This window comes from Pongo abelii, chromosome 15 (assembly GCF_028885655.2).
Source record: "Pongo abelii isolate AG06213 chromosome 15, NHGRI_mPonAbe1-v2.0_pri, whole genome shotgun sequence".
Classification (NCBI taxonomy): domain Eukaryota; kingdom Metazoa; phylum Chordata; class Mammalia; order Primates; family Hominidae; genus Pongo; species Pongo abelii.
In genome coordinates, this window is record NC_072000.2 from 69,106,258 (window position 1) to 69,134,047 (window position 27,790).

Sequence of the window (27,790 nt, forward strand, 5' to 3'; positions counted from 1 at the left end):
TGCCTCTCTCCCTCCCACATCACTGCCAGGGTCCGAGTGAGACCTACCCCCAAGGACTCATCCAGGCAGCCACACCGGTGGTTTGAAATAATCTTTATTTTGTAAACATCTGTGTTTAAAATAGATGAACCCTGCTCACAATTCATATATGGACCCGAGACACAGTACACAAAATTCACCCGTCACAGGGAGATAGTGGGGGCTCAGGAGCAGGTAGCGTGCCTGGGGCTGGATGGAGTCTCAAGACAGCAGGTGCAGAGGTGGTGACGAGTAAACAGGCCAGCAGAGCCTGCTCAACAGTCTGGGCCTTAAGACATGCCCCAGGCCACCAGAAGTTTAGGGTGAGCATAGCTGCACCCTAAAATCCCAATTCTTATTCTGCTCCCATACCTTTTCCCAGTCATGGCCCTTGTGGACAGGGCCTATCAGTCTATAGAATCCCGATTCCATGTTTTCCCTTCCAGAACCCCTAGGGTACAGTACAAATACAGTCCTTCTTTCCTGAGGGGGCTAGGAGAGAAAGACAATGAATGGCACCCTGCCTGATCTTCAGGGAAAGCTGAAATACTGGTCCACAGATTGGAGCCACTGCCCAATATAACTTCCCAAGTCCCTGGCTGAAGACAGACTTGAGGGCCGGCATCACCTACCTCCCTAGCCCCAGTGTGATGTGGCATAGGTCTTGATACCCAAGGAGTCCCATCTTCAAGGAAGCAACTCCAGCCTAGTCACAGCTTCATCCTAGAGTTAGCTCTCTCCGTTTCTCATTAGCCAGTGATTTATAACTTCCTGCTCTCCTTTGCTTTCCACCATCTAAGCTATACCCTGTCCCTAAGTCCTAAGCCACCCTCTCCTGCTGTTTTCCTGGTTTGGTAAGTCAGGAGGAAAGGTTTGGTGGTTCTTTCCCCACCTCTTTTTGGAGGAGTAAGGAAGTGAGGTTCTTATCCTTCACATATGAGTGCCCTGGATTTTGGTCCTTAGTTGGTGAATACTCAACACCCAGTTCTTTGTTTTGGCTGCAGCCATGCAATGCAGCTAATGTGTGGCTTAAGAACGACCCTCTTCCTAGGCCTTGCCCACCTTGGGAAGGTGGGCAGGAACCCCAGTAGAACTGGTAAATTACTTGTTCCATCTTTAAAGGGCCTCCTACAGGCTACTTTTGTGCCATATGGGGTTAAAAAAACTTCCTAAACATAGCACTCTGGAGGAGGGAGTCCTCTTCCCTCCACCTGTAGCCACAGTGTGGTTGGCAAACCCTCAAGCCTATCAGGAGCTAGAGGGCAAGATGAGCGCTTTGTCTTAAAGGCCGAAGAGAACAGCACCAAGCGTTTCTACCCAGGGCCTTCCTTCTCTCTTGCCATGAAGTCTTTGCCCTTCTCCCATAAACTTTGGGTCCCAGGAGAACCGTGGTTGCTGAAGGCTAGGCTCAGTCCTCTGCCTGGGAGTCTGAGGAAATGCTCTTCTTACCTAAGAAATGGAAGATGGGGCCTAGGAGGCCCTGCTGTTGCTACATTCCCCTCTGCCATGCAAACTGCTGTCCCTGGCCAGCTATCCCTTGCTCTTAACCTGATACATAGGAGCTAGTCCTTTATTTCCAAATGCTCCCCTTTCTGGAGTGCATGGTTGGCCTGACAGTGTCACTGACCCCAGGGCTCTCCTTGCCCCTGGAGTACCCACAAGCCTTGGTCCACATATTTAAATTCGGGAGCCAGGTGGAGAGAAATTGTGTTCATGCTGCATGGGAGGTAGAGAATGGAGGTGACTTTTTATCCCTGCCACCCCTCATTTTGTTTCCTTCTCTGAAGCACCTGCCTCTGAGCTCAGTTCCTCAAAGAGGCAGGCGGGCAGCCAAGCGAGGGCAAAGCTCTGGTGGGGGAATGGGTAGAGGTAGGGCAGCCCCAGGCTCGAGGACTCCCCGGTTGCCGTTTCCCTCCTACCTTGATGCTCCACTTTTGCAGGTCACTGGGGAGGCAGGACCATGGCACACGAGGGACAGTGGGGGGGGCGGGGGGGGAAGAGGAAGAAGCACCCTGTAGCCTTTGGCCCACCCACGAGGCAGGGTGGAGGGTTCTTCCTGGATCCAAGAGTGGAACCTCCCCACAAGCCTGGGTCCATCCCTTCGGACAGCTTAGGAAGGAAGGAAACAGCGAGCTGCTGCAGCAGCCACCACACAGCAGGACACACGGGGGAGGGGGGTTTGAGGAGCTTTGATACGAAAAGCACTGGAGGGGAGGGGTCAGAGAAAGAGAAGTAGGGGAAGAGAGAAAAAGCAGAGAGGAGACAAGATGCACGGAGAAAGGAGGAGCTGAAAGTGGCCTGGACTCCAGCCCGGGCTGTTGTCTGGCAGGTGCGGGGTGGTGAGACAGTGCTTGCGGCACATCGTGGGGGTTGTAGCAGGCCTGTGGCTGGGGAAACAGGCTGAAGAAGACCACTCCAGGGTGGACGGGCTGGGGGCAGGGGCTGCTTTAGATGACAGCAGAGTCGCTCTCAGGGCCAGGCAGGGTGAGTAGTGGCTACTGATACTCAATAGGGTCATCACACGAGAGGACAGCAGCAGGGCAAAGCCCCGGCTCCCCTGTCTGCCCACGGGCCTCCTGAGGGAAGAGGGGTGTCGTGTGGGGTGCCCCACACAGGACTCAGCACCAGCAGGTTTTCGAAGAGTTCGCTGGGCCCTCGGGTTTGCGCTCCTCCTCCTCCAGCTCTGCCAGTGCCAACTCGTTGCTGGCACGCGTCCGGAGGCCTTCCAGCTCCTTCCTATGGGCCTGCAGCACCAGCTCCGTCAGACGCGTGAATGACTGGAAACCAAAGGGCACAGGTTAGTCCAGCATCTCCTCCTCTCCCCTGGCAACCCTGCAGCGGCCCAAGGGATGAGGTCCATCTTATGGCTCCTCCTCCCGCCTCTGCTGGACTCAGCCCAAGAGAGCGGGCGCCTGGTCGCCAGGGCTCTCACCTCTTTAATGTTGAGGTTGGTGCAGGCACTTGTTTCATAGAAGTCCATGCCATACTCCTTTGCCAGCTGCAAGAGAAGGACATTTCTGAAAGAGAGTCAGTAAGGCAGGGGAGGGGCCCACACAACCAGGCACAGGCTTCTGCCACTGCATTCACAACCATGCTGTGTTGTGACGATTTCTCAGAGTAGATAATTTCTCAGATGGGACTGGGAGCTCCAAGAGAGGGTAGCAGAGAATGGGGGAAGATCCTCCACAAATATGCCTCTCCATTCTTCCAGCTGCCACCCCACGCCCCCCAACACACAATCATATATCAGGAGATAAAGACACCATCCATTGTGGCAGTATGGCATCCTCGTAAAAAACATGTGATCTGGAGTCCCACAGTCCCAGACCTGAATAGCAGCACTGCCACTGATGGCTAGCTGTGCAACCTTGGACAAGTTGTTCATTCTCTGTAAGCCCCAGCTTTATCTTCTGTTAAAGGAGACTGAGAGTGTCTCCCATCCATGGTTGTGGGATGATTCAATGGGGTCGTGCACTTAAAAGTGCTTGCCTTAGCACAGTGCCACACATAGAGTGCTCAATAAATACTATCCTAGTAGGCTTTGCCTCTACTTTCAAATTGGTCAATGACCATGTCTTATATTTTATACCAAACAATCAATTTCATTTTAAGTACTAATGGAACGCTGTTGACTGAGAAGGGAGAGGAAAACTCTTGAGGTCCATGGACTGAGTGGATAACTTGTCTCAGAAATACCAATCTTGGCTGAGCACAGTGGCTCATGCCTGTAATCCCAGCACTTTGGGAGACTGAGGCAGGTGGATCACCTGAGATTAGGAGTTCGAGACCAGCCTGGCCAATATGGCAAAACCCATCTCCACTAAAAATACAAAAAAATTAGCCAGGCATGGTGGCATGCACCTGTAATCTCAGCTACTTGGGAGGCTGAGGCAGAAGAATTGCTTGAACTCAGGAGGCAGAGGTTGCAGTGAGCCGAGACAGCGCCACTGCACTCTAGCCTGGGTGACAGAGTGAGACTCCATCTCAAAAAAAAAAAAAAAGGAAAAAAAAAATGACCAATATTTCTTTCTGCTCTCTGGGAGGATGGTCTCCCTGCATGCTTGGACATTCCCTCAGTGCCATCCTCCTACCCTTTCTGCCCCCATGGCGTCTCCAACTGTGGCTCTTTGTCTCCTCATTTGCCTCCCTGGCTCTTTCCTGGGTAAGAAGGACAGGAGTGGGGGAGTGTCGGGTGGGATGGGAGATCATTTCTTGACTGTAACATGGCAGCTAGGCCTGGATGCTGTCAGAGAAGAAGTTGACAACTTGAAGTCCTTCATTACTAACACAGGGATGATCTCTTAAGCAGAGGGCAATCCTGCATTTGGGGACATGGACTTGAGAGAGTTGCTGCCTATGACATCTTTGTTTCTGGATGGACCCCGAATCTCTGGGCTTCTGACCTGAAACCCAGACAGCAAGCCTTCTGAGGATGGCCACTCCCCCAGGGCCTTGGGGTGCTGGGGGCGCATGGGAGGACCTGCCACTGGGGAACACACCCCCGGGTCCCCACACTCAGGACTGGCCCTGGAGGCCCAGCAGAGGACCTGGGGTGGACTTGCCTTTTCCCTCCACTTACCTGCTGCCCTTGCTCTCTTCCCACCTGCCGTTTCTGCTCCTCATCAGCCTTATTCCCAATAAGGATCTTCTGGACGCCTTCTGGTGCGTACTAGGGACAAAGGATGGGCAGAACAGCCAATGAGTGCTGCCTGCCCCCCAATTTTCCCTACAGAGTCTGCACTGCCTCCAGCCCACCACCAATTCCAGAGCCCTAGGGACAGGGTGGGCCGACTGGATGCAGGTGCCAGGCTCCCCCAAGTGCCATGGCTGACCTCAAGGGTATCATGGGGACAGCTCAGGGTAGAAGACACTCTTGCTAAGACTGGTGCTTCCTTGGGTTAGACCACTGGTATCAGAGCTGGAAGGGACATTGGATGTAAGTCCAGTCCTCATTCTACAGAACTGGGGACCCAGAGGATTCAAATGGCTTCCCAAGGCTCCACAGCTGTTGTGCAGAGCCAGGACTAGATCCCAATCTTGCAACTCCACCTGGTCCCAAGATTTCAGGAAAGAAGCTGCTCACAGTGAAGACTTGGAACTAATTCATTTCCGGGGAAGACACAGCCATGGAGGCATGGCAGGGTATGGAGAGTGAGGGCATGGCAGCTTCGGTTTCTTCCCCATGTCTTACTCACCCAGAGGTCTTCATCCAGGGCTGTGGAAGGCAAAGCTTCCTGGAAGCATTTGCTCGCCCACCCTGAGAGCTCCGGCCTTCCCATCTGGCCCTCGCCTTGCCTTCCCCAGTGAGGCACCCTCTCCGCACCCCGGCAGTGAGGTGGCATCTCCTACCTCATCCACGTCACTGACCCACTTCATGATGTGCTGGTAAGAGCGCTCGCTGCTAATGTCGTAGACCAAAAATATCCCCTGAGAGAGAGAGAAATAGAGAGATGTGATATGCACAGAGAGAGTGCAGTCATGGGGCCAGAAGGGGCCATGGAAACTTAAAGGTTGGGTCCCACTCTCCCATTCTCCCTGCTCAGCATCCGGAAATATCTCTTCTCTCAGACCCCACCACTGCCGCCTCCCAGGCCCATCACAGAACTCTCTACAGCAGGAAGGCACCACATGCTTTGACCTGGATCTTTGACCCAGGATGGAGGGTGGAAGTCAGGGGTGAGGGCAGGGGCCTGCCTGCAGTGAGTGAGCCATGAACAATGGACAGACAAACGATCAGTGAACAGCTGAAAGACGCCCTGCGCTCCTCCAAGCAGACGAACTGTGTTTAGGGGATCCGTGGCACAGACATCTCAAATACCCAGAGCTGGGAGTGTGGGTGGCAGCTTCCCACTTTGAAACCCCCAGTGTGGTGGCTTACCTGGGCCCGCCGATAGTACTGCTTTGTGATGGTCTGGTATCTCTCCTGCCCTGCGGTGTCCCTGCAGGAGAAAGCCAGTTCCTCAGAGGAGCAGGGACCATGGGAACAGACGGGGAGGGGAAGAGCAGAGCTGTCCCCTTGTAGGAAAAACTGGGGAGCTGCAGGGTAAAAACCAGGGATGCTTGGATCCCAACGGGGATCTGCAGTCAGAGGCCTGGTCATCTGTGCTGGTGCTGACCAGGCCTGCAGGGCCTTGGCCCCTCCTGCCAACTGCCCTCCTGGCAGATACCAGAAGCCACAGCCAGAACAGGCCTTGGACAGCTCTCTGGAATCTGGCCACTGTGGCCAGATTTGGTTGGATGGGAGTTGGCAGGGGATGCTGCTACACCCCTAGTCCCTATGGGACCTCTGAAGGCAGTGCCCATACTGCTGTGGAATTGAGAGGGAGCTCAACCCTGGCAAAGGCAGTGCTTCCAAGACCTCAGGCAGAGAGCCACAGCAGCACCCTCTGCTACTGTGGAAACCGCACCATGCTATCCTGAGGAACTCTCTCGGGGTCTTGCCCTAAATGATGGGGGGTGTAGCCTCCTTCCTTCCAGTCTTAACACAGTGTGGCACAGCCCAAGGGCAAAGCCTAATCCTGAGACAAATTCACAATGGTTAATGCGCCAATTCCTTCTAATTCCTGCCCTTTGGTGCTTGTAGTCAATCCCATAAAGTTTCTTAGAGGTTGGAGATTAAGGCTCATAGGAAGAGATGGGCTTCTGAGACTTCGCTTCCATCCATCAGAGAGGTGGCCAGTTATCCCAGGTGAAGCCTAGGAATTTTACACATGGCAGGGGCAGCTAAGGAGCAGCCAGAGGTCCTCTCCTACTACATCTGCCTCCTCCTCCTCCCCAACTCACCAAATCTGTATCCGCACTTTGATGCCGTCTACCTCTATGGTCTTCATCTTAAAGTCAACACCTGGAGAAAGGGAGAAAGCAAGAAAGTTAGAAAGGGTACCCACGAGAAATGAACAGGAAAGGGCTAGGCAATCACACTTGAAAGTTTTCCTTTCAGTTTAATTTGGCAAAGGGATGAAGTAATGTAAAGGCCTTCTTTAAGCAGAAACTGACCTTAAGGAAGTATCTGAAGCTTTGAAAGGGGCCTTCCTTCCTCCCTGAGCTGAAAGTTGCCAAAAGTAAAGGCCCTGGGGGACCCAGAGGAGGGAGAGTGAATCTGGGGAGATCTACTTCATCACTGCCTTACTCAACAGACTTAAAACATGTCTTGTTCTAGTCATGTGTGAAGTCTTCCTATTTATACTTCTGGAGAGAACGCTGTGTTTATCCTTCCTGAAATTCTAATCTCTAGGAATAGCAACCCACATTATTTGCCTGCTTTCTTCCCTCTCTCTGCCTTGTTAATAACCAGAAGGGGTCATAGTGCCAGACTGTGGAGAGAGAGGAGGGCTCTTCCAACCCATGATTGTACCTGAAGCCTCAAGCACCCAGCCAAGGCCCGCCAAAAAGAAGGCCTCATGCGTCTTGGTTGCTGACTCACCCATTCACCATAGGAGGCGCTGTGGTTGACTAGAAGGAGCATGGGCTTTGGCGTCAGGCCTGAGCTTATCTCCTCCCTCTGGCCACTCATAGCTCATTGCCATAACATCAGGCACCTTGCTTCACTGAGCATCCATTTCTGCCTCAGTAAATGTCTTCATCAGGGACATTACCAATATCTCAGAGGGTTGCTGAGGGGGCCGGATGAGATACAGCACCTGGCCCAATTGACTGCAGCTGTCATGAGCTAGTACAGGGCTGGGTACATGCGGGTGCTTATGAGTGACTGTCATAGGACCAGATGAAGAGGCAGTGGCATGGCATGGCATGTCACTGCGGGAGGGAAAGGAAGCACAGAGTTCCCACGCTTCTTCATCCGAGGGCTGGAGGAGCTAAGCTGCCACGAGACACAAGAAACCGAAGGGATTTGGCAAATGCATCCAGGGCAGAAACATATTGGAGAAATCTGCAGCAAGAGAAGTCAGCACCACCAGCAGCAGCCAGCTTGACTCTGAGTGACAACAGAGAGATGAGGGAGGTTATTTTGCTGACCATGCCTTTCCCCAACCCTAACTATACCCAGGCACTATGCCCAGGGATTTAAGAGCTACGTCTGGTGGGTTAATTAAGCTTACGTCTTTGTGTACTCCCTGGAGCAAGGTCAGGAGTAGGCATGATTTCCCCAGATTCACTCTCCCTCCTCTGGGTCCCCCAGGGCCTTTACTTTTGGCAACTTTCCCACAGTTTTCAGATGGGAACATGGTAGAGTTCTGAACCGTCTGCCACCAGCTGCACTGCCCGGCCCAGGAGGCCTAAAGGTGCCAGCATCCCCATCACCACTGCCACTCCACCTCCGCATCAGTTATTTGCCAAATGGGAGACATCTTCCCTTATCTGTGCTGTCCCCAGCTTTCTACAAAGGCGAACAAATTAAATTCTGTCTCTTCTTTCCCACCATCAAGACCAATCATCATTTAATTACAAGGGAAAAAAGATGCAGAACGGGCGACCTGAACTAAATTGATTTGGTCAGACGTGAATCATTTCTCGCCTGCCCAAGCTGATTCATATCCATTGAGCTGTACTTTTCCAAATGGGCAATGCCTGGCAGCCATTCCATGTGTGCAGAGAAAGAGTGAAGAGGAGGAGGGAAGAAGGGAGGAAGGAGAGAGGCATCAGCCTTGGGAAGCAGGAGTATGCTTATTCTTGCCTGGATCAACGGTTATCAGGCACCTGTTTCTCCCCAGTACCTGGCATAAAAGGGAATCAAGACATTCTTGTTTCATGATACAGCACCTTCTCCCACGAAGAACGAGAAATTTTCTCCAATTTGTAATATACCTGGTTTATCCTCACACTAGCCTAGCAAACCTGGCCAAGGACAGTGCCTTGTGCGAAGCCATCACAAGGGGGACAGGAAGAGAGAAGGTTTTATTTCCTTTATCCCACAAACATTTTTGGGAACTTCCTGTGTGCCCTGCACAGTGCTCAGTGCAGACAGAGAAGTGAAAAAGACCCGGCCCCTGCCCTCAGAGAGCCTAGTGGAAAGGAAACAAGGGCTCAGAGAGGTCAACGGCTAGCCAGGGTCAGCACAGCACGTGCAGAGATTCCAACACAGGTCCATCTATGCCGGAACCCACGCTGCCCCTTGAGCTGGTTCTTAGGGAAGCAAGAGGAGAGTCATGTGTAGTTGGCTAGGCATGGAAGCCCTAACTCTGCTTAGTTTCCTGTTTGCCTGTGGGTGCTTGAGAAGGACTTTACTAGGAGAGGAACTTCCAATATTAAGGTGAATTTTTCCCTGTGAGAGAAGAGGTGAAAGCAGGCAACTGTCCCCAGAGACAGAACTGACAAGGAGATAGGGTACTTCACCGGAAGTGAGGCTGGGCAGTGACTCCTTCTCACCTCCTCCCTCACTTCTTAGCTATGTGGCGGGGGACCAAGGCTGGGGAATTCTGGCTGGGGCTCGCAGCACTCCCCGGCCTCACCCACACCCCACCATCTTGCAACCTAGGTCTCACTGGCCACCTGGGAACATGTGTTTTATTCACCTTTTGGCTATTCATATGCATTCACATATGATGGAAGAAACAGAGTAAGTCTACGTCTTCTGAAGGATTTTCCTTCCTCCCTCCCCGCCCACACAACCTCTCTTAAATTTAAAAAAGGTTAACAGCCCAAGGATCTTCAAGAGGAATCTATTGCTTCTGCGCTCTGTTCCCACACAACCTGGGCCTTCCGCTGTGCCCACCTACCAGTCAAGCCCTGGCCCCAGTAACCCGTGCCCATCGTGGCTCCTTCCCTCTCCCTGCGTGGCTGTTGGTTTTTTCCACTGCTGAGCACTGCAGGACAAAGTCAACACACTGGCCTTATTGAGGCCTCTGCAGACGGATGCTTTCTCACCTTGGCCAGCCCTCGCAGCTGCTTAGCAAACTGTTTATTCACATGTGTGTTCACCTATCACTGTCCTCCCACTGAAGGCTTCAGCTCCAGGGCACCCCCTCCCCACCCCTGTGCTCTCAGCAGGATACCTTCTCCACTGTTTTATGGCCCAGATGAATGCCTTTCCTCTGAAGCCATCTCCTTTCTTCAGATTTTCCTATGTTCTCTCTGCCTATCCTCAGGGAAGAGTCCTCTATCCACATCTCGCCTCTTTTCGGTCATCAGCCCCACCTGGGTGCACACCCAGAGAGTCAGCCCTTTTTGTTGCATCTTTAGTATCCGTGGGAAGAAGAGATATTCTCCATCTATCTCTGCCTCCAGTGGTTTCACATTCTGGCTCCTCTAAGGTCATATTTCTCAAACTTCCAGGTGCACGAGAATCACGTGGGGATTGAGTTAAAATGCAGATTCTGATCTGGTAGGTGTGAGGCAAGGCCTGAGATGCTGCAGGAAGCTCCCAGGTGAAGATGATGCTACTGTCCACATATCGCCTGAGTAACAAGCTGTTCTCAAAGTGTGTCCCTGGACCCGCAGCATCAGCATCACCTGGGACTTGTTAGAAATGCAAATTCTGGCCACACATGGTGGCTCACGCCAGTAATCCCAAGACCTTGGGAGGCTGAGGTGAGTGGATCACCTGAGGTCAGGAGTTTGAGACCAGCCTGGCCAACATGGTGAAACCCCCGTCTCTACTAAAAATACAAACATTAGCTGGTCATGGTGGCAGGCACCTGTAATCCCAGCTACTCAGGAGCGGGTCTGGGGTGTGGGGAGAATCGCTTTAACCCGGGAGGTGGAGGCTGCAGTGAGCTGAGATCATGCCACTGCACTCCAGTCTGGGCGACAGGGTGAGACTTCATCTCAAAAAAAAAAAAAAAGAAAGAAAAGAAAAGAAAATGAAATGCAAATATGCAAATTCTTGGGCCTTACCTCAGACCTATAGAATCAAGCCCTCTACGTATGGGGTCCCACAATCAGTTTCAATAAGCTCTCCCGGTGATTGTCACACATGCATAAGTTTGAGAACTACATTAGGACAAAAGTTTTGCACCTGAAGTGTCAAGAGAGGGAGCACAAGAGTTCTCTGTTTCTCAAGGTGTGCTTTGCAGAGCTTCTGCTTTAGAATCACCTGGGGTGACTTAAAACAAAAACAAAAACAAAGACAAAAACAATGACCTTGACTTGCCTAGACCTACTGAATCATAATTTGAGGGTGAGGCCCAGAAATAGTATTTTTAACAGCACTGTGGGTGATATTAGATAGAAGAAATTTCAAGAGCTATATATGTCATGGAAGAAACATCCATTGGCCTGGAGTCAGAAAGACCTGGTCCAAATCCTGGTTCTGGCACTTACTGTGTAACTTCAGGCAAGTCTTAACTTCTCCTAGCTTCAATTTTTTTTTTTTTTTTTTTGAGACGGAGTCTCACTCTGTTGCCAGGGATGGAGTGTACTGGTGCAATCATAGCTCACTGCAGCCTCGATCCTCCAGGACTCAAGCGATCCTCCCATCTCAGCCTCTGGGTAGGTAGCTGGGACTACAAGCATGCACCACCATGCCCAGCTAATTTTTTTTTTCTTGTGGAGATGAGGTCTCCCTATATTGCCTAGACTAGTCTTGAACTCCTGGGCTCCAGTGATCCTCCCGCCTCAGCTTCCCACAGTGCTGTGATTACAGGCATGAGCCTCCGCACCAGGCTGATTTTCTTAAGCGTAGAAGGAGAATACCACTTCCCTCCTAAGGGCTGTGCTGGGATAAATTAAACGACGTATGTGAAGCACTGACAGCGTAGTCCTCTCACTCCTACTTTCCCTCTGCTGAATAAAGGCTTCCTGGGGAGTCAGGAAAACCAGCCCAGAGAACTCTGAAGTGGAAGGCATTACAGAGTCCCAGCCCCTACTATCCAGCTACCCTTGCCAGCCAAGGGACTACAGCATCAGCAGCATCAGAGAGTGTGTGAGAAATGCACATTCTCAGGGCTCGCCCAGCCCTACTCTTCTGCACAAGAAAGTTTCAGAACCACACCCAGGTGCATAGTGCTTGTCTTTATAGCACACCCCTGAGCTATGGAATCCCTCAGCTCTTATGCGGGTCCCATGAAGTAGGCAGGAGTAGGTATTATTGTGAGCCACAGGGAAGCCAAGTAACTGACTCATGTTCCCACATCCCACAGCTGAGCTGGACTGGAAAGCTGGTGTCTTAAAACCCACCCAGGGTATCTTTCACTCGACCAGAGGCTTCCCAACCCTGGGAGGCTGAGGAGTCTTACCACCTTTTCCCACATGTCCTGGCATACCCGATGCCTTTTCCTGCACACCCTGGCATACCCGATGCCTTTTCTCTTTTTTCTTGACGGAGTCTTGCTCTGTCGCCCAGGCTGGAGTGCAGTGGCACGATCTCAGGTCACTGCAACCTCTGCCTCCTGGGTTCAAGCGATTCTCCTGCCTCAGCCTCCCGAGTAGCTGGGATTACAGGCACATGCCACCACACCCAGCTAATTTTTTGTATTTTTAGTAGAGACGAGGTTTCACTGACATTATGCGGCATCTAGAAGTGAGGCAGGGGGCACATGAGGAGAAGCCCGCTGCTGTGGTCTGAAGGTCTGTGTTGCTCCAAAATTCCCATATTGAAACTTAATCCCCAGTGCAGTGCTGGTGGGAGGTGAGGGCTTTGGGAGGTGACTCAGTCGTGATGTTAGAGCCCTTATGCGTGGGACTAATGCCCTTAGAAAAGAGGTCTGAGGGAGCTTGTTCCCTCTTCTGCCATCTGAGGACGGAGCTAGAAGGTGCCACCTTTGTCACAGAGCATCAGCCTTCACCAGACACTGAATCTGCTGGCACCCTGATCTTGGACTTCCCAGCCTCCCAAACTCTGAGCAATACATTTCTCTTGCTTTAAATTACTCAGCTAAAGGCATTTTGTTACAGCAGCCAGCCCTAACTCAGACACCCACCATAGCCTATTTTTTCCTTCCTCCTTGGCATGGTTCATGATTCCAGTAAGTCCAGATTCATCACCCTGACAGTGTCCCTACAAAACAGTCTACTTCCTTTCTTGGGTACAGAAAGAAATAGGGCACAGAAGTGTTAAGAAACAAGCAAACCACTTCTACACAGCTCTGGCAGAGGTTCTCGGAGACGCTGGGAGCCCCAGGAGGAGAAAGTCAGAGAGACGGGCCCTCTCCCAACCAGGTGCCCAAAGCACGGAGAGCAGCTCATTGTTTTTCCTGGCACATTAGATGTGCCCATCATGGTGCCTGCCACACCCTGTGTCCCTTTCTGGCTAGAACAGCTCAGCCCCAAACCTCTGCTCAGAGAAGCAGGGCTGGGTGCAACATGTTCTTTGTGGAGAAGCAGGTTCAGACTGGACCATCAACAGGTTTGCTGGTGACCCACAGGGTGACCTGGCCAGCAGAGGCAAGGGAGCTTAGCTAAGCCAATCAAACCAGCTCACTCCAGGCAGGGCAGTGGGGACTGACCAGTTGGTAATGAGCAGGGCATGAGGCAGACAAACATGCAGAAAGAAGCGGAGAGGCCTAAGGATGATGAACGTGCTGACTGCAGTTGGGGCTGGGGACGGTGGATCCTAGCACAGCCATGGGTCCAGATCAGACTCCAAGTTCAGCCCATGGGTATCCATAGAGCACATGCCCCTTTTCTTAGTGACACCTGAGAGTGCCTCAGGATTGGCCACTGCTGCCTAATGACTCCCCCAAGCTAGTGAGCCAGATGCTTCAACAAGGGGGCTGGAAGGAAGACCTCCTAAACCATCGCTCCCTGCTCCTTACTGCCCCCTATTTTTGTCTTCTAGCCTCAACTACACAAAAAGAACCTAAGGGGCAGAGAATACATTTTGTGGTTGACAAAGCATTTGTTTTGTTTGCTTGTTTTTTAAATCTCTGCCACATAGTGCCAGCATAGTGCCAGGCATAAAAAAGCAATTCCAAAACAAATTCTAAATAAATAAATAGGCCAAGCACAGTGGCTCACACCTGTAATCCAAACACTTTGGGAAGATAAGGTGGGAGGACTGCTTGAGCCCAGGAGTTTGAGACCAGACTGAGCAAGAAAAGTGAGACCCCATCTCTAGAAAACAAAAAACAAAAAACAAAAAAACCCAGGTGTGATGGTGTCCACCTGTGGTCCCAGCTACTTGGGAGGCTGAGGCAGGAGGATCACTTGAGTCTGGGAGGTTGAGGCTGCACTCCAGCCTAAGTGACAGAGCAGGACGCTGTCTCAAAAAAAAGCAATTCCATGAGGGGGATCTCCCTCTCACCCCAGAGAGCATAAGAAGGGCTGCATGCCTGAGGCTTAAGAGCAGGGGGACGTGTCCTGCCACCTGATACCTCAGACATTGGCAAGAAAAGCTCCTCAATCAAGTGATGGTGCCATGCAGCCATGGCCTGAGGCAGCCCTGGGCCCCATCCTCTTCCTGCTGTGACTCTGGCTGTGTGGCATCTGCCCCAGCAGCTGCCAGGCCACAACTGGAGCCCAAGGGTGCTGGGACAGCGCTGCTGTTGGAGAACTGGGAAGACAGGCAGGGCCCTCCTCTGGGCACCAGGGGCAGGGGCAGGATAGAGGGATGCAGCAGGGGAGACACCCGGCACTCACGTGGCTCCTAAGCTAGCTCGCCTTGGGTGGGCAAACAGGGAAAAACTTGGTGCCTCCCCAGTACAGCAATGGAGGTGCTGTGACACTTACAGAAAGGAGCAGGCGGGGCACATCCACACTAAAGAACACTCCTTCCCATCACTGTCTGCCTCCCTAGAAAGCCCTAGAAAACATGGAGGAAGTATGGCTCAAGAAACAGTGTCCTGGCCATTAAGAGCACAATTGGGAGGTCAAGTTTGGTTCCAACCGTGCCTTTATCACTAATTACCTGCATGGTGTTGGGGAAGCCAGTTAGCCTATCTTTGCCTCAGTTTCCTCACCTGTAAAGTGAGGGTGACAGAGAATTCTCAGAGAATTTTTTTTTTAAGATTGTGAGATAAGGTGTAAAACCCATAACACAGGGTCTGGCACGCAGAGCTTTATTAAATGTTAGCAGAAGCAGCTGTCAAGCTCCCTTAGGGAAGGATGAGATTAGCCAGCCCAGAGCTGCAGGAGAGGGAATGGAAAGAGCTCTAGGATGTAGAAGGAGGCTTATATTGGGGAGAGGAAGGAGAGTGGGACAGAGAGATGAAGCCCAAGCCAGCACTTGGCTGGAATGTTTCAACAAAAAGAGGAAATGCCGCCCCCTGTGGGGCCTAGATGGCTCCTAGAGTCTGGCTACAACCTAAATTCTGGCACAGGTAGGGTGTGCCTACTAGCGGGCCAGCACCTCATGGGTTAAGGGCAGGTGCCAGCTTGCCTGCCTGCCAGCCAAGCTCCGCATGCTTCAGTGGAAACAGGGCTGCCTCTGGGTGCCAAATGTTATCACCAGGATCAACCACAGCCCAAAGGACCAGCAGTGCGACCTGAGCTTTTCATTAGTAATGAGACTCCACAATGAGGAACAACCTAATACACCTGAAACCCAAGGCAGACACCCAATCCCCAGGGCCAGGCCGGCTCCAGTTACCAAGCACAGGTCCCAGGAGTGCCCCAGCCCCTCCCACTGCAGGAAACCAGCATGTGTGGGCCATGTGCACCTCCTGTGGGTTGTGGCACGAGGTTACCTCTAAAGAGGTCACCCTGTGCAACCCTAAAACACCAAAAAAGACCCCATTCACACAGGGATCCCGGGAGCTGATATGGTTTGGCTGTGTCCTCACCCAAATCTCATCTTCTTTGGTATATGCAGAGATGAGGGGTCAGTGCCTTAGACTAAGGTCCATGTTGCCTATTGTTCAGGGTCAGAGCTGGTATCAGATGATGCCCATCAGCTCAGCCAGGTTGCTGGAGTGACCCTCCAGGGCCACCTCTGCAGCCAGGGCACTCTGGAGTAAGGAATCTCTAGAGCTCAAGCAGTGGGGCCATCCACTCCCTCCAGCCTCATCATCTTAAGAGTCTCAAGCCCAGGCATGGTGGCTCACACCTGTAAACCCAGCACTTTGGGAGGCCAAGGTGTGAGGATCACTTGAAACCAAGGAGTTCAAGATCAGTCAGGGCAACATAGTGAGACCATATCTCTGCAAAAAATTAAAAAATTAGCCAGGTGTGGTGGTATACACCAGTGGGCCCAGCTACTCAGAAGACTGAGGTAAGAGGATCACCTGGACCTGAGGCCAGGAGGTTGAGGCTGCAATGAGCTGAGATCACACCACTGCACTCCAGTCTGGGAGACAGTGCAAGACTCTGTCTTAAAAAGAAAAAGAAAAAACAAACCGGCCGGGTGTGGTGGCTCATGCCTGTAATCCCAGCACTTTGGGAGGCCGAGGCAGGCAGGTCACCTGAGGTCAGGAGTTCAAGACCAGCCTGGCCAACATGGTGAAACCTCGTCTCTACTAAAAATACAAAAATTAGCCAGTCGTGGTGGCAGGCTCCTGGAATCCCAGCTACTTGCGAGGCTGAGGCATGAGAATCGCTTGAACCTGGGAGGCGGAAGTTGCAGTGAGCCAAGATCGTGCCACTGCACTCCAGCCTGGGGGATACGGTGAGACTCTGTCTCAAAAAACAAAACACAACAAAACAAAACAAACAAAAAACAGTCCCAAGAAACCAATACTACCTATAACTTCCCTCAGGGAAGAACAGAAGTCCTCTAGGAAAATGCATTCATTCATTCCTTCATTTGTTCATTCATTCATTCAAACTGTTATTGAATGCTTACAATGTGCCAGGAACTAAGCCAGGTACTAGAAGATAAGCTATAAACAGCACAGAAAGATCCTTGTCATCAGAGCTTAATTCTAGTGGGGAAGACAGATATAAGTAATGAATACCTAATTTCAGAGAGCCATATGTGATAAGCAACTGCAGGATAAAGTAGAGAGTGAGGAGACCCCAAGCGCAGCAACTTTAGACTGGCTGGCCAGAGAAGACATTTTAAAGGAGGTAACATTTGAGCTGAGACCTAAATGACAAGAAGGTGCCAGCAGGGAGATCCAAAGAATCAGGTAGAGGAAGCGGCAAAGATCCCGTGGCAGGACACATTTCAGTCAAACTCACAGTTCCTAGGAAGAGGGTCAACAGTACTCTCCCCTTTGTTACAAAAGGGGAACTGCAGCAAGACCCCTCCCTTCCCTCAGGTCTTGTGTGGACCCTCACATGTGCACCTGCATCTGTACTGTTTACTGCGTGTCTTCTAGCATCTGGTTTAGTTCCTGGAACATAGTCAGCATTCAATAGCACTTACACTTGTCTGGAGGCGCGAACCTGAAGAATACACCAAGAAACTTCTCAAACGCCAGCAAGGCCAACTTCAGAACTCCCTGCTCCTATGTGATGCTAAGATCTCTATACACTGAATAAATGGCATGCGTAAAGCCCACCATCCCTGTGTAGGTAGTAGGTACATAGTAAGTATACAGAGTAGATAATCAGGATCAGTGTTCCCCTTCCCCCCACTTTTTTTTTTTTTTTTTTTTTTTTTTGAGACAGGGTCTCACTCTGTCACCCAGGCTGGAGTGCAGTGGTACGATCTGGGCTCACTGCAACCTACACCTCCTGTGTTAAAGTGATTCTCCTGCCTCAGCCTCCCAAGTTAGCTGGGACTACAGGCGTGCTCTACCATGTCCAGCTAATTTTTGTATTTTTAGTAGAGACGGGGTTTTGCCATGTTGGCCAGGCTGGGTCTTCCCCTTGCTTTTCCCACTGCCTTGTGCACAGACCTCCCTAGAGCCTTGGTGACATGTGCAGTGTGCTCCAGCCACCCCATCTCACTCCCCATTGGCAGCTCCTGGAACTGGGTCTCGCCTCCCTAAGCCTGCTAGTTAGGCCAGCGGGCACCACAGAGGCAGCCAAGACCCACCAGGCTACTGACCACTCACTCCTCCAGCCTCCTTCTCAGGCAGGGCTGTGCTGACTGGTAGCAAAAAGTTCAGGGAAGAAAAGACTGGGACATGGAGACTCAGGAGCAAACATCTTAGAAAGAAGGGGGCTTCCAGATGCACCTGCCCTCACCCAGAGCCAGCAAAGCAATCTCCTAGCAAGGGGCTTCTTGAACTTCAGCTAGTATGACCATAGTGTGGCCACTCCAGCTGGCCCCAGCAAGGCTGAAGAGTAGCAGCCCCACTAGAGGTGTTCTCCACAGCACCTCCTACAGGGAAGAGGATGTGTACTTCCCCCACACCCAGGGCCCCTGGAGAATCCTGCCTAGTCTTCAAGACTCCACTCAAATGTCATTTCCTCTTCAAAGCCTTCACCAGCTCCCTGGGAGGGATTTCTCACTCTGTGATTCCAAAGCATCCTGACATTTCTTTTGCATAATATTCTGCTTGTTTGGATGTCTGGTTCCCAGCTACACTGTAAGCTCCCAGAGGGCAAAGCAGCATCCTGTTCATTTCAGACTCTCACCGCCTGGCAGCAGGTAGACCACTAAATATTATTCAACAAAGTTGATTAAATGAAAGCAAAAATGAATGAGCAAGTGAGACGAATAAATGGATGAATGAAGTCAGTACATATCTAGAGAAAAGATGGGCAAAGAGAAAATTTTAATCAGGGAAGAACAATTAGAAAATAACCCACTTTTAGGCCAGGCGTGGTGGCTCACGCCTGTAATCCTAGCACTTTGGGAGGCCAAGGTGGGCGGATCACAAGGTCAGGAGATCGAGACCATCCTGGCCAACATGGTGAAACCCCGTCTGTACTAAAATACAAAAACATAGCCGGGCGTGATGGTGCGTGCCTGTAGTCCCAGCTACTCGGGAGGCTGAGGCAGGGGAATCACTTGAACCTGGGAGGCAGAGGTGGCAGTGAGCTGAGATCTCCACTGCACTCCAGCCTGGCAACAGAGCAAGACTCTGTTTCAAAAAAAAAAAAAAAAGAAAAAAGAAAGAAAAGAAAACAACCTACTTGTTTTTGTTTTTGTTTTTGAGACGGTCTTGCTCTGTTGCCCAGGCTGGAGTGCACTGGTATGATCTCAGCTTGCGGCAACCTCCACCTCCCAGGTTCAAGCAATTCTCCTGCCTCAGCCTCCCGAGTAGCTAGGGTTACAGGCACCTGCCACAACACCTGGCTAATTTTTTGTATTTTTAGTAGAGATGAGGTTTCACTATGTTGGCCGGGCTGGTCTCAAACTCCTGACCTTGTGATCTGCCCACCTTGGCCTCCCAAAGTGCTGGGATTACAGGCGTGAGCCACCGCACCCGGCCATAACCCACATTTTAAAGCCAACTGTTAGCCCTTTCTGTAGTTCATGGTGCCATGGTCACAGAGTTCTCAGTAATTTTTTTTTTTTTTTTTTTTTTCTGAGACAGGGTCTCACTCTGTCACCCAGGCTGGAGTACAGTGGTGTGATCACAGCTCACTGTGGCCTCCAACTCCTGGGCTCAAGCAATCCTTCCACTTCAGCCTCCTGAGTAGTTAGGACTACAGGCACATGCCACCATGACCAGTTACTTTAAAAAGTGTTTTTGTTTTGTTTTGTTTTGTTTTTTTAAGAGATGGGGTTGGCCAGGCATGGTGGCTCACTCCTGTAATCCCAGCACTTTGGGAGGCCGAGGTGGGTGGATCACCTGAGGTCAGGAGTTCGAGACCAGCCTGGCCAACATGGTAAAACCCTGTCTCTACTAAAAACACAAAAAATTAGCCAGGCGTGGTGGTGCACGCCTGTAATCCCAGCTACTCAGGAGGCTGAGGCAGAAGAATCGCTTGAACCCGGGAGACAGAAGTTGCAGTGAGCCGAGATCGAGCCATTGCACTCCAGCCTGGGTGACAGAGCTAGACTTCATCTCAAAAAAATAAAATAAAATAAAACAGGGCTGATGATTAGCCCCTTCCTCCTAAGTGGGAGGAATTACGTGTCCAGGAAGCCCTGTGTTCCCCTTGACAAAGCTCACTGACCAGAGAGAAGAGCCAAGGAGAGGGCAGAGGCCTATACAGAAAACTGGCAGTTTCACAGGGAAACCGGTGCAAAGATTGGATTACAGAAGAAGGCACTCTGAGAAGAGCTGGCAGTCAGGGTAGAAGGATAATGGCCAAATATCAGCTTTCATGTTATAAAGCTCATCACCAGCCTGTCTGGGGAGCGGGGAGAAGGAAGGAGGAGGAGGAAGGAACAGAAACCAGGGAGTGCAGGTAGGCGGAAGGAACAGAAACCAGGGAGTGCAGGTAGGCGGGAGGAACCGGTGCTCCCAGCTGTGGGTGCATCTGCGGATCTGTGGCACAGATGCAGAGCAGCGGAAACCCTCTGCGGGCTTCAGATATGTTCCTTCCCAAGGTCATGTCCTTGGGGAAGGGGTGGGAGGCTGGGTCTGTGCCTGTGTCAGGAGGAGAAACAGAGGCCTGAGGCAGAGCGACACCTGGCAGGGGCCCAAGCCTTGAGGCAAGGCCACCCCATCCTCTCCTCTCAGGTCACCCCACTGCTTCACACCTCCTCACCACCTCACTCTTCCTTCTCAGACCCTGGCACTGCCAGGGAAAGGAGGGTACTAGAGCAGAAACTGAAATGAAACACAGCTTCCTATGCACTCCCTTGGAATGTAAGCCAGCTCCTTCATTTCGGTCTGTTTTGGTCACCACTGTATCCCTAAATCTTAGCATGGCACCTGGCATGTAGTTGGTGTTCAGTAAATAGCGCCTGAATGACTGAGTGCACAAGTGATGGATACACCAGATGACCTCCTAGCGCGCTGACAGTGTATTCATCTCTACAACATTCTTATAGCTAGGAATAATAATAATAGCCGGGCGTGGTGGCGGGTGCCTGTAATCCCAGCTACTCAGGAGGCTGAGGCAGGAGAATCGCTTAAACCCGGGAGGTGGAGGTTGCAGTGAGCCGAGATTGTGCCACTGCACTCCAGCCTGGGCGACAGAGCGATACTCGGTCTCAAATAAATAAATAAATAAATAAATAAATAAATAAAATAATAATGATAATATAATGATAGCAGCTATTATTTTGTCGAGGGCTCTGCCAAGTGCTTTGTATGCACTAGGCTCTATAATCTTCACAACAACCTTTAGAAAGACTCTGTTACCATCTTCAATTTACAGATGCAGAAACGAAGCACAAAGATGTCATCAAAGTGTCTGAAGGTCACAGGGCCAGTAAGGCCATGTAAAATGTGCATGTTAATCTGGGCTCTAGTGGCCAGGCGCAGTGGCTCACGCCTGTAATCCCAGCACTTTGGGAGGCCCAGGCGGGTGGATCACGAGGTCAGGAGATCGAGACCATCCTGGCTAACACAATGAAACCCCGTCTCTACTAAAAATACAAAAAAATTAGCCGGGCGTGGTGGCGGGCGCCTGTAGTCCCAGCTACTCTGGAGGCTGAGGCAGAAGAATGGCGTGAACCCGGGAGGTGGAGCTTGCAGTGAGCTGACATCGCGCCACTGCACTCCAGCCTGGGCAAGAGCAAGACTCTGTCTCAAAAAAAAAAAAAAAAAAATCTGGGCTCTTTCCATTCTGCTCATTTCTTCTCAACTTCCCTTTCTTTCTAGGTACCAGGGGAACAGAGTAGGTAGAGACTGGTCTCAGGCTGCCTGAAGGCTGACACAGACCCATCCCTGACCCTCTTGCAACGTCACACTGCATTTGCCCCCAGCTCCTCTCAGTCTAGAAACCTGCAAACCCCAGGATCCTAGTGTCTAAGCACAGGCCCCAATGTCTGTTAGGTCACCCCATTCCAGGCTTGGATCTAGCCCCACCCCCTTCCTCACCCTCTCCCACCTCCTCAGTCACAAGCCCTTGCCCCAGGCAGCCAAGCCAGTCCCAACAGAACTCCCTGAGAAAGGTGACATAGCAGCAGCAACCCAGCCTGAGAAAGTGCCCTGGAGCCACAGCAGCCCAACCGGTCCAACCAGATCACCCTCCTCCTCACCCAGAAGGAGTGCAGCCTGGAGGGTGGCTTTCAAAACAAAAGGTTCAGGGACTAGGTGACAGGTCTACTCAGGGAAGACTAAGGATGGGAGGGAGAAAACCAACTCCTGAGGGAGTGAGGTAGCCCACGCCTATAATCCCAGCACTTTGGAAGGCTGAGGCTGGTGGATCACGAGTCCAGGAGTTCGAGACCAGCCTGGTCAACATAGTGAAACCCCATCTCTCCAAAACATACAAACATTAGCTGAATGTGGTGGCATGCGCCTGTAGTCCCAGCTACTTGAGAGGCTGAGGAGGGAGGATTGAGTTTAGGAGATCGAGGCTGCAGTGAGCCGTGATTGTGCCACCACCACACTCCAGACTGGGTGACAGAGTGAAACCTAGTCTAAAAAAAAAAAAAAAAAAAAGAAAAGAAAAGAAAACCAACAACTCCTGAGCAGTCTCTTCAGTTTCCATTCATGGTTTACATCATCTCACTCCTGGCCACCATGCAGAAAGGTCCTCAAAGGTCCCCTGAACATAGATGTCCATGTATGACATCTTCTCCCTACCTGGTCATGGCACAGGTCCCATAAGATTCTTTCAGAAGTTGCCAGGTTGATTGGCTTAAACCACTCCCCATTCTGGAGGAAAACTAGAACAGGTGACTGTGTGGAAGTTGGTGTTGGTACCACTGGGGGTGAGGGGCCATTCAGAGGTTCCTTTGTGCCCAGATACTACTGCAGCCCCTGACTAGTCTCCCTGCTTCAAGTCTTAACCCCTTCTTCCAGCCAACCTCATTAGTACCCTACTCAAAACCCCTCCTACCATTGCTGAGGCTCATGTTCCACCTCCTTAGCCAGGCTCTCAATGCCCTCTGCCAACTGTTTCCTGCATTCATTCATTAATTTAACAACAGGCATTGAGATCTGCCTGGCCCTGTACTAGGGACTATGAAAACAATGAGGAATAAGATTTGGTCACACCATCAAGGCATTTATAATTTGGGAGACAGAGAGAGAAACAGAAGAATGTTCTCACTTTTCTGAAGAATCCCTTCTGTTGCATCTAAACTGCCTAGAGCCCCACGGACACCCACTCAATCCCACCTCTGTTATCTGCTCATGTTACTCCATCTGCTCCCTTCTGCTGCAGGAACTGACGAGCAGCCCACACTGAGGCCTAGCTTCAGCCTTCCCTGCCGGTTCTAGTCCACAGGGGCCTCTCTCTTCCCCAGCCTCCGACAGCATGGAGTCGTGGGAATAGCACTCACCCATCCCATCCATCGCCATTCTCCGGCTGCCTCATGGTACATCTTGCATCACAATTTAGCTTCTGATACCCACTGTGAGACCTTCATTAAGAGTAACCGTAATGATCATAATCCATCCTTTACATTTGGAGAGTGATTCATGAAGTACTTTCAGATATCTCATTTTGGCACTAGTTCTCTTTTTTTGTTTTTGCCTTTGTCTTGCCTCCCCATCTAGGTTATGGGCTTCTGTGGGCAGAAAACGTAGACTGCAATATGTCTCTAAAATGCCCGGCACAGAGCTTGGTAGTGAATGCTCAATTAATTTGTTTAAGATAGTATTTTGGGGACCCCTTTGCACCAACCCCCAGCCAGGCCAGCACAGCTGCACAGGAAGGAAATGCCTGTGGCAGAGCCAGCAGCAGGGCCACCTGCTGGCCTTGTGGCCAGAAAGACGAAAAGGATAGGGGGAGGGACAGTCAGTGTCTCAGTCTACCAGGGAGGCCTCTCACTGCTCCCTGGCAGGTTCTTCTCTAGAAGATCGCAGGCCGTTGAAGTGGAGTACACAGTAAATCACAAAAGTACTGGCCTAGGTGATAGCCACATGAGCCAAGAAGCCAAACTATCTTGGCAGTAACTGGTGAATTACCTTGTTTTCTTACTTCACAAAAAAGCCCCTGGGAAAGGTGCCTTGATCAGTGCCCAGCATGGTCATATAATGTGTTTTAGATAATGCACAATTTGAGAACAGTGACTATGGGTATTATTCATCTCGGAATCTCTCGGTCTCAGTGCAGAGCCTGGCATACAGGACACGCATTTTTTAGAAATAAGCGAATGACTATGACTTGGTAGCACTCATTTCGTTGGCTCCTTGATTTGTCTCCTGGCTGCCCCTTCTACCTCCTTGAGAAACTGTCTGTATCACTTAAGGAAGAAGCTTTTCTTGACCATCCAACTCTTTCTTTTAAGTTTTAGTTAATGCTGAAAAACATGCCCAAGATAAGGGAGAATCCCAAGTCCCTTAATAAGCTTTAAATAAGAAAGCATTTAAGATACCCAGTGGGGCAGATTTTAAAAGGCTGGTGTGAAGAAAGACAGGTTTCTTTCTATTCCATGGAATCCAAACTCCTAAAGAGTCCTCTGTGTCCTGTGGAAAGGGGGACCTTAGAGAATCCTCTGTGTCCTGTAGAAAGGGGAACCCGGCTGTCAGAGGCGGAGGAAGAAATCTGGGAGCCATCTTTAGGTTTTAGGCCAATATACCAAGGGCATTGAGGGGAGACAGTGCTGCAGAGACACCCCTACTCAGTTCACTGATTCACCTATGTACCCAAAGTGGTCTGCCCTGGAGGGTTTCAGGAAGTCCCTGTGACCTATTTAGTGTTCACCTATTAGCAGAAGGTGTCTAAGAAGGGAGATTACAAGGGGAAGGGACAAGTAGAAGGGTGGATGATTAAAGGTGTGAGGCAATGGACTCTCTTTAAGGAGAGCACAAGCCTCAGAGGGCCATCCTGGTATTTTAGAAACAGGGGTGCCCTCAAAAAGGAGGGTATGTGTCTCCCAGGGGAGGCTGCTTCCCACAGCACTAAGCAGGAGTCCCAGAGCTTCTGAAATGAGGTGGTTGAATGAAGCCCTCAAAAGGAAAAGTCCAGGTCACCTGTAGGACTTGGAATGCGACTAGGAGAGCAGGTGCAAACAACAGCTCTTCAGGCCAAAGCCAGGGCCTCCCAGGCAGCCCACAGCTCTCTGGAGATAGTTCAGTAGTTCCAAGCACCAGGCCTCTCCCAAAAACAGCCACTCCTAGTTTCCTTAAGGGATAAACCACTGCCCTTTGTCCCTGAGCCCACAACCTGTCCTCATACACCATCTGGTTCCTCTGCACTCCCTCAGAAAGGCCCATGCCTTTCTCCTGCACCTGCCTCTTCCCCGAGTCCTCCCGGCAGGCACAAAGTCTTAGTGTCTATAGGCTCCCCTTCTTTCTGCAATGTCTCTCATCCAAACCATGGCTCAGCCCAAGCTCCTGGGTTTCCTAAGAGTTGGCCTTACAGCTCCTCTGGGAAAGATGGACAAGTTCTGTTCCCTGACCCTAAGTCCTGTTGTTTCACCCTTCAAGTTGGTGAAACAAAGAGAGGAGACCCTAAAAGCGCAATGGTAATGGCAATAGCAGTAAGAACAATCAGCATTTATCGAGCTTCACCATGTGTCTGGCTGTGCTAAGCACTTAACAATCATTATCTCATTTAATCTTGACAACAACTTAGGAGGTAGGTGCAATTATTATACCCATTCTACAGATGAGAAACTAAATAAAGCTCAGAAGTTTAGGAGATATTCAAGGTTGCTTTGCCCCAAAGTGAGGTCTCAGGTCTCTTGGACAATAAAGCTGGCTTCTTAACCAGAAGGTTCTGTTCCTCCTGGCTGTATCTATCTGCTCCTACTTCTCTCTCGGCAAGGAATGTGTGTTGGGGGAAGGGGGGATGGCGTAGACATGAATCCTCAAGAGGAAGCTGAGAGCTGGTGCCCGTCCCTGATGGCAGCAGGGACTTCTAGGAGAGCATTCCAAATGGATGACCAGCCAGCCAGCAGGTGTTTCCAGGGGCCTGGGCAATGCAGAGGCTACTCCAGGGCTGACCCGGATAGCAGCTGAGGATGAAATTCCCTCTACTCAGACTTCTCGGGGAGGGGGCCCCTCACAGCCTAGGAGCGGGAAACTGTCTCAGAGGGGAGGCCATGGACCCATTCCTAGAATAAGTGACCCCATCATAGTGCTGTCCGGGATGCCACCGGGCCTTGTCCCTCTAACCACAGGCTCCAGCACTGCCAGATGAGAGATGCCCTCAGGCGGGTCCTGCCTGCCTTCTGACCCCTTGGTCTGGGCAGGTATTCCTGACACTCCTCCATCCTCTTTAGCCTCCCTCAGAACAGATGTCTCGGCTCCTCCTCTTACCAGGCGCAGGGGCTCCTCGCCCTATCTGTGCCCTCCCCCAGGTGTCCCACCTTGCGGCTTACCTTCCCAACTCTGCCCTGGAAACTCGATCCCTGCGGCCCCTCCGTACGTCCTCTCTTCCCCCCCTCGCCCCGCGCCGGCTCCACCTTGGGTCACCACAGAACCAAGGGCGCCTCAGTGACTCTGGTCTCCACCCTGACCCCCTTTTCCCCAGCACAAGCTTTACTTCCCCTCCCCGTGGGGGTGTGGGGATGTTATTGCAGCGGCTACGATTCTCGCTACCCCAGCTCGGGGTACCCAGGCCTACACCCTCTCCCCTCACCCCCGGTTTCTCGGTTTGATGCGAGGGAAGGCTCCCCGGCAAGAGGCGGGAGACCCCACCCCTGGTCCGGACGGCGGCAGCAGGGACACCCTCACCTGCCAAAACCTATGCTCTCGGACTCCGGCCTCCCGCGCCACCGCCTCCAGCCGCAGGGGCTGGCAATTCCTCCCCAGCTGGGGACGGGGGCGGCGGGGAAAGGGGCCGCGGGCGGGGAGGGAGGGGCGCCCCAGGCCACCGCCCCTTACCGATGGTGGAGATGTGCGAGGAGTGGAACTCGTTGTCGGTGAAGCGGCACAGCAGGCAGGTCTTGCCCACCCCGGAGTCCCCGATCAGCAGCAGCCGGAACAGCACATCGTACTGCTTCGCCATGGCTGGGGCCAGCAGGGCCGGGGGCTGCGGGCGGGCAGCGGGCTCAGCCCTGCTGCGCCGCTGCCATCGCGGCCCGCGCCCGCCCGGGGACGCTGCGGGCGGCGAGGAGGACGCCGGGCCCGGCCCCCGCGGCGGCCTCGCCCGCCCGCCTGCCCACTCACTCGCTGGGGGCCGGGAAGCGCGGCTGTGGCTGGAGCCCGGCGCGGCGACCGCTCGGCTCGGCTGGGCTGGCGCGCGGCGGTGGGAGGAGAAAGCGGCGGCGGCCCCCGCCCGCCCCTTCCCCTGCGCCGCCGCCGCCGCCGCCCCGGAGAGAGGGGGCGGGGAGCGCGCGCAGGAGAGCTGGACCCCACCGAGCGGGCGACGCTGGGGCCGGGCGCCAGCCCCCTCTCCCAACCCCTTCCTGCCCGGGGCGGGGAACGTTTTAGTTTTTCCGCGGACGCTCCGAATGGGGGAGTTGAGGTGAGCCCCCACCCAGCCCACTTCTACCATGCTCGGCTTCCCGGGCTCACCACTTCTCGCCATATCCCACCCCAAGTCTGGCGCCGGTAATTCCGCCCGCCGTGGCACCCTGCATCTGCAGGATCCTGGCCGGGCTCCTCAGTGGCTGGTCCTCAGCTAGGCTCACCCGAGGTAGGAAGGCCTTGAGCAGGATCTGGATTCGAACACCCGTCTCCATGAGCCCCCGACAGTGTGGGTGGAATTCCCCCTCCCTGCCATCTGGCTGCCCCTTACCCGTGTGACTGTGTCACGGCCCTCCCCCGTCCCCATTTTTTCTTTAAATGGGGAAAATGCCTACTCACGTCCTCCACCAGGGTGAAAAGATAGATGATCATAAAAACATCTCCAAGTGCAAAATCCTTTGGAGGTGTGCGGGCAAAAGTCTCTGTTTTCCCTCTAAGGTGCTTAGGATAGGTTCCCAGGTGACCAATGTATTGTTTCAGACCCCTAAATGTCTCTGTGGTATAGCCAGTGGCACCAAAGAATGAATGGCCCTTGTTCAAGACCCAGTTTCCTACCACTGAATGTGTTAGCACTGGAGAGAGGCAAACGAATGCTCTCTGGAGTTGAGAAAATTGCCTATCCCTACCAACGAGTATTGAGGGAGAGCAAAGTCTAGCCTATTAGGTCTTTAAAAAGC

At 52.1% G+C, this 27,790-nt stretch overlaps 1 protein-coding gene across 2 annotated transcripts; it reads right to left on the minus strand.

The window, feature by feature from the left end:
- Positions 1–78: 78 nt before the first annotated feature.
- On the minus strand, positions 79–26,903 carry RAB15 (RAB15, member RAS oncogene family). Of its 2 annotated transcripts, none has more exons than XM_024231766.3 (7): positions 26,529–26,903; positions 6,802–6,862; positions 5,897–5,957; positions 5,368–5,445; positions 4,598–4,687; positions 2,951–3,016; positions 79–2,795 (listed from the first exon to the last, which is right to left on the minus strand). In XM_024231766.3, exons 1-7 carry the CDS (start codon positions 26,650–26,652, stop codon positions 2,637–2,639), a joined length of 639 nt encoding a protein of 212 aa, XP_024087534.2. In that variant the 5' UTR covers positions 26,653–26,903; the 3' UTR covers positions 79–2,636. The 2 variants fall into 2 exon arrangements, with proteins under 2 accessions (XP_024087534.2, XP_054386194.2); XM_054530219.2 differs by lacking the exon at positions 26,529–26,903 and adding an exon at positions 7,442–7,985.
- Between the last annotated feature and the right edge of the window lie 887 nt (positions 26,904–27,790).

Bases quoted from the DNA above. Each gene is read 5' to 3' on its own strand.
- RAB15 (XM_024231766.3), bottom strand. From the start codon at position 26,652: ATGGCGAAGCAGTACGATGTGCTGTTCCGGCTGCTGCTGATCGGGGAC. The intron at 6,863-26,528 runs GTAAGGGGCGGT...CCCTTTCTCCAG, and splicing joins CTCGCACATCTCCACCATCG to GTGTTGACTTTAAGATGAAG. The intron at 3,017-4,597 runs GTAAGTGGAGGG...CTTCTCTTGCAG, and splicing joins GAAGAGAGCAAGGGCAGCAG to CTGGCAAAGGAGTATGGCAT.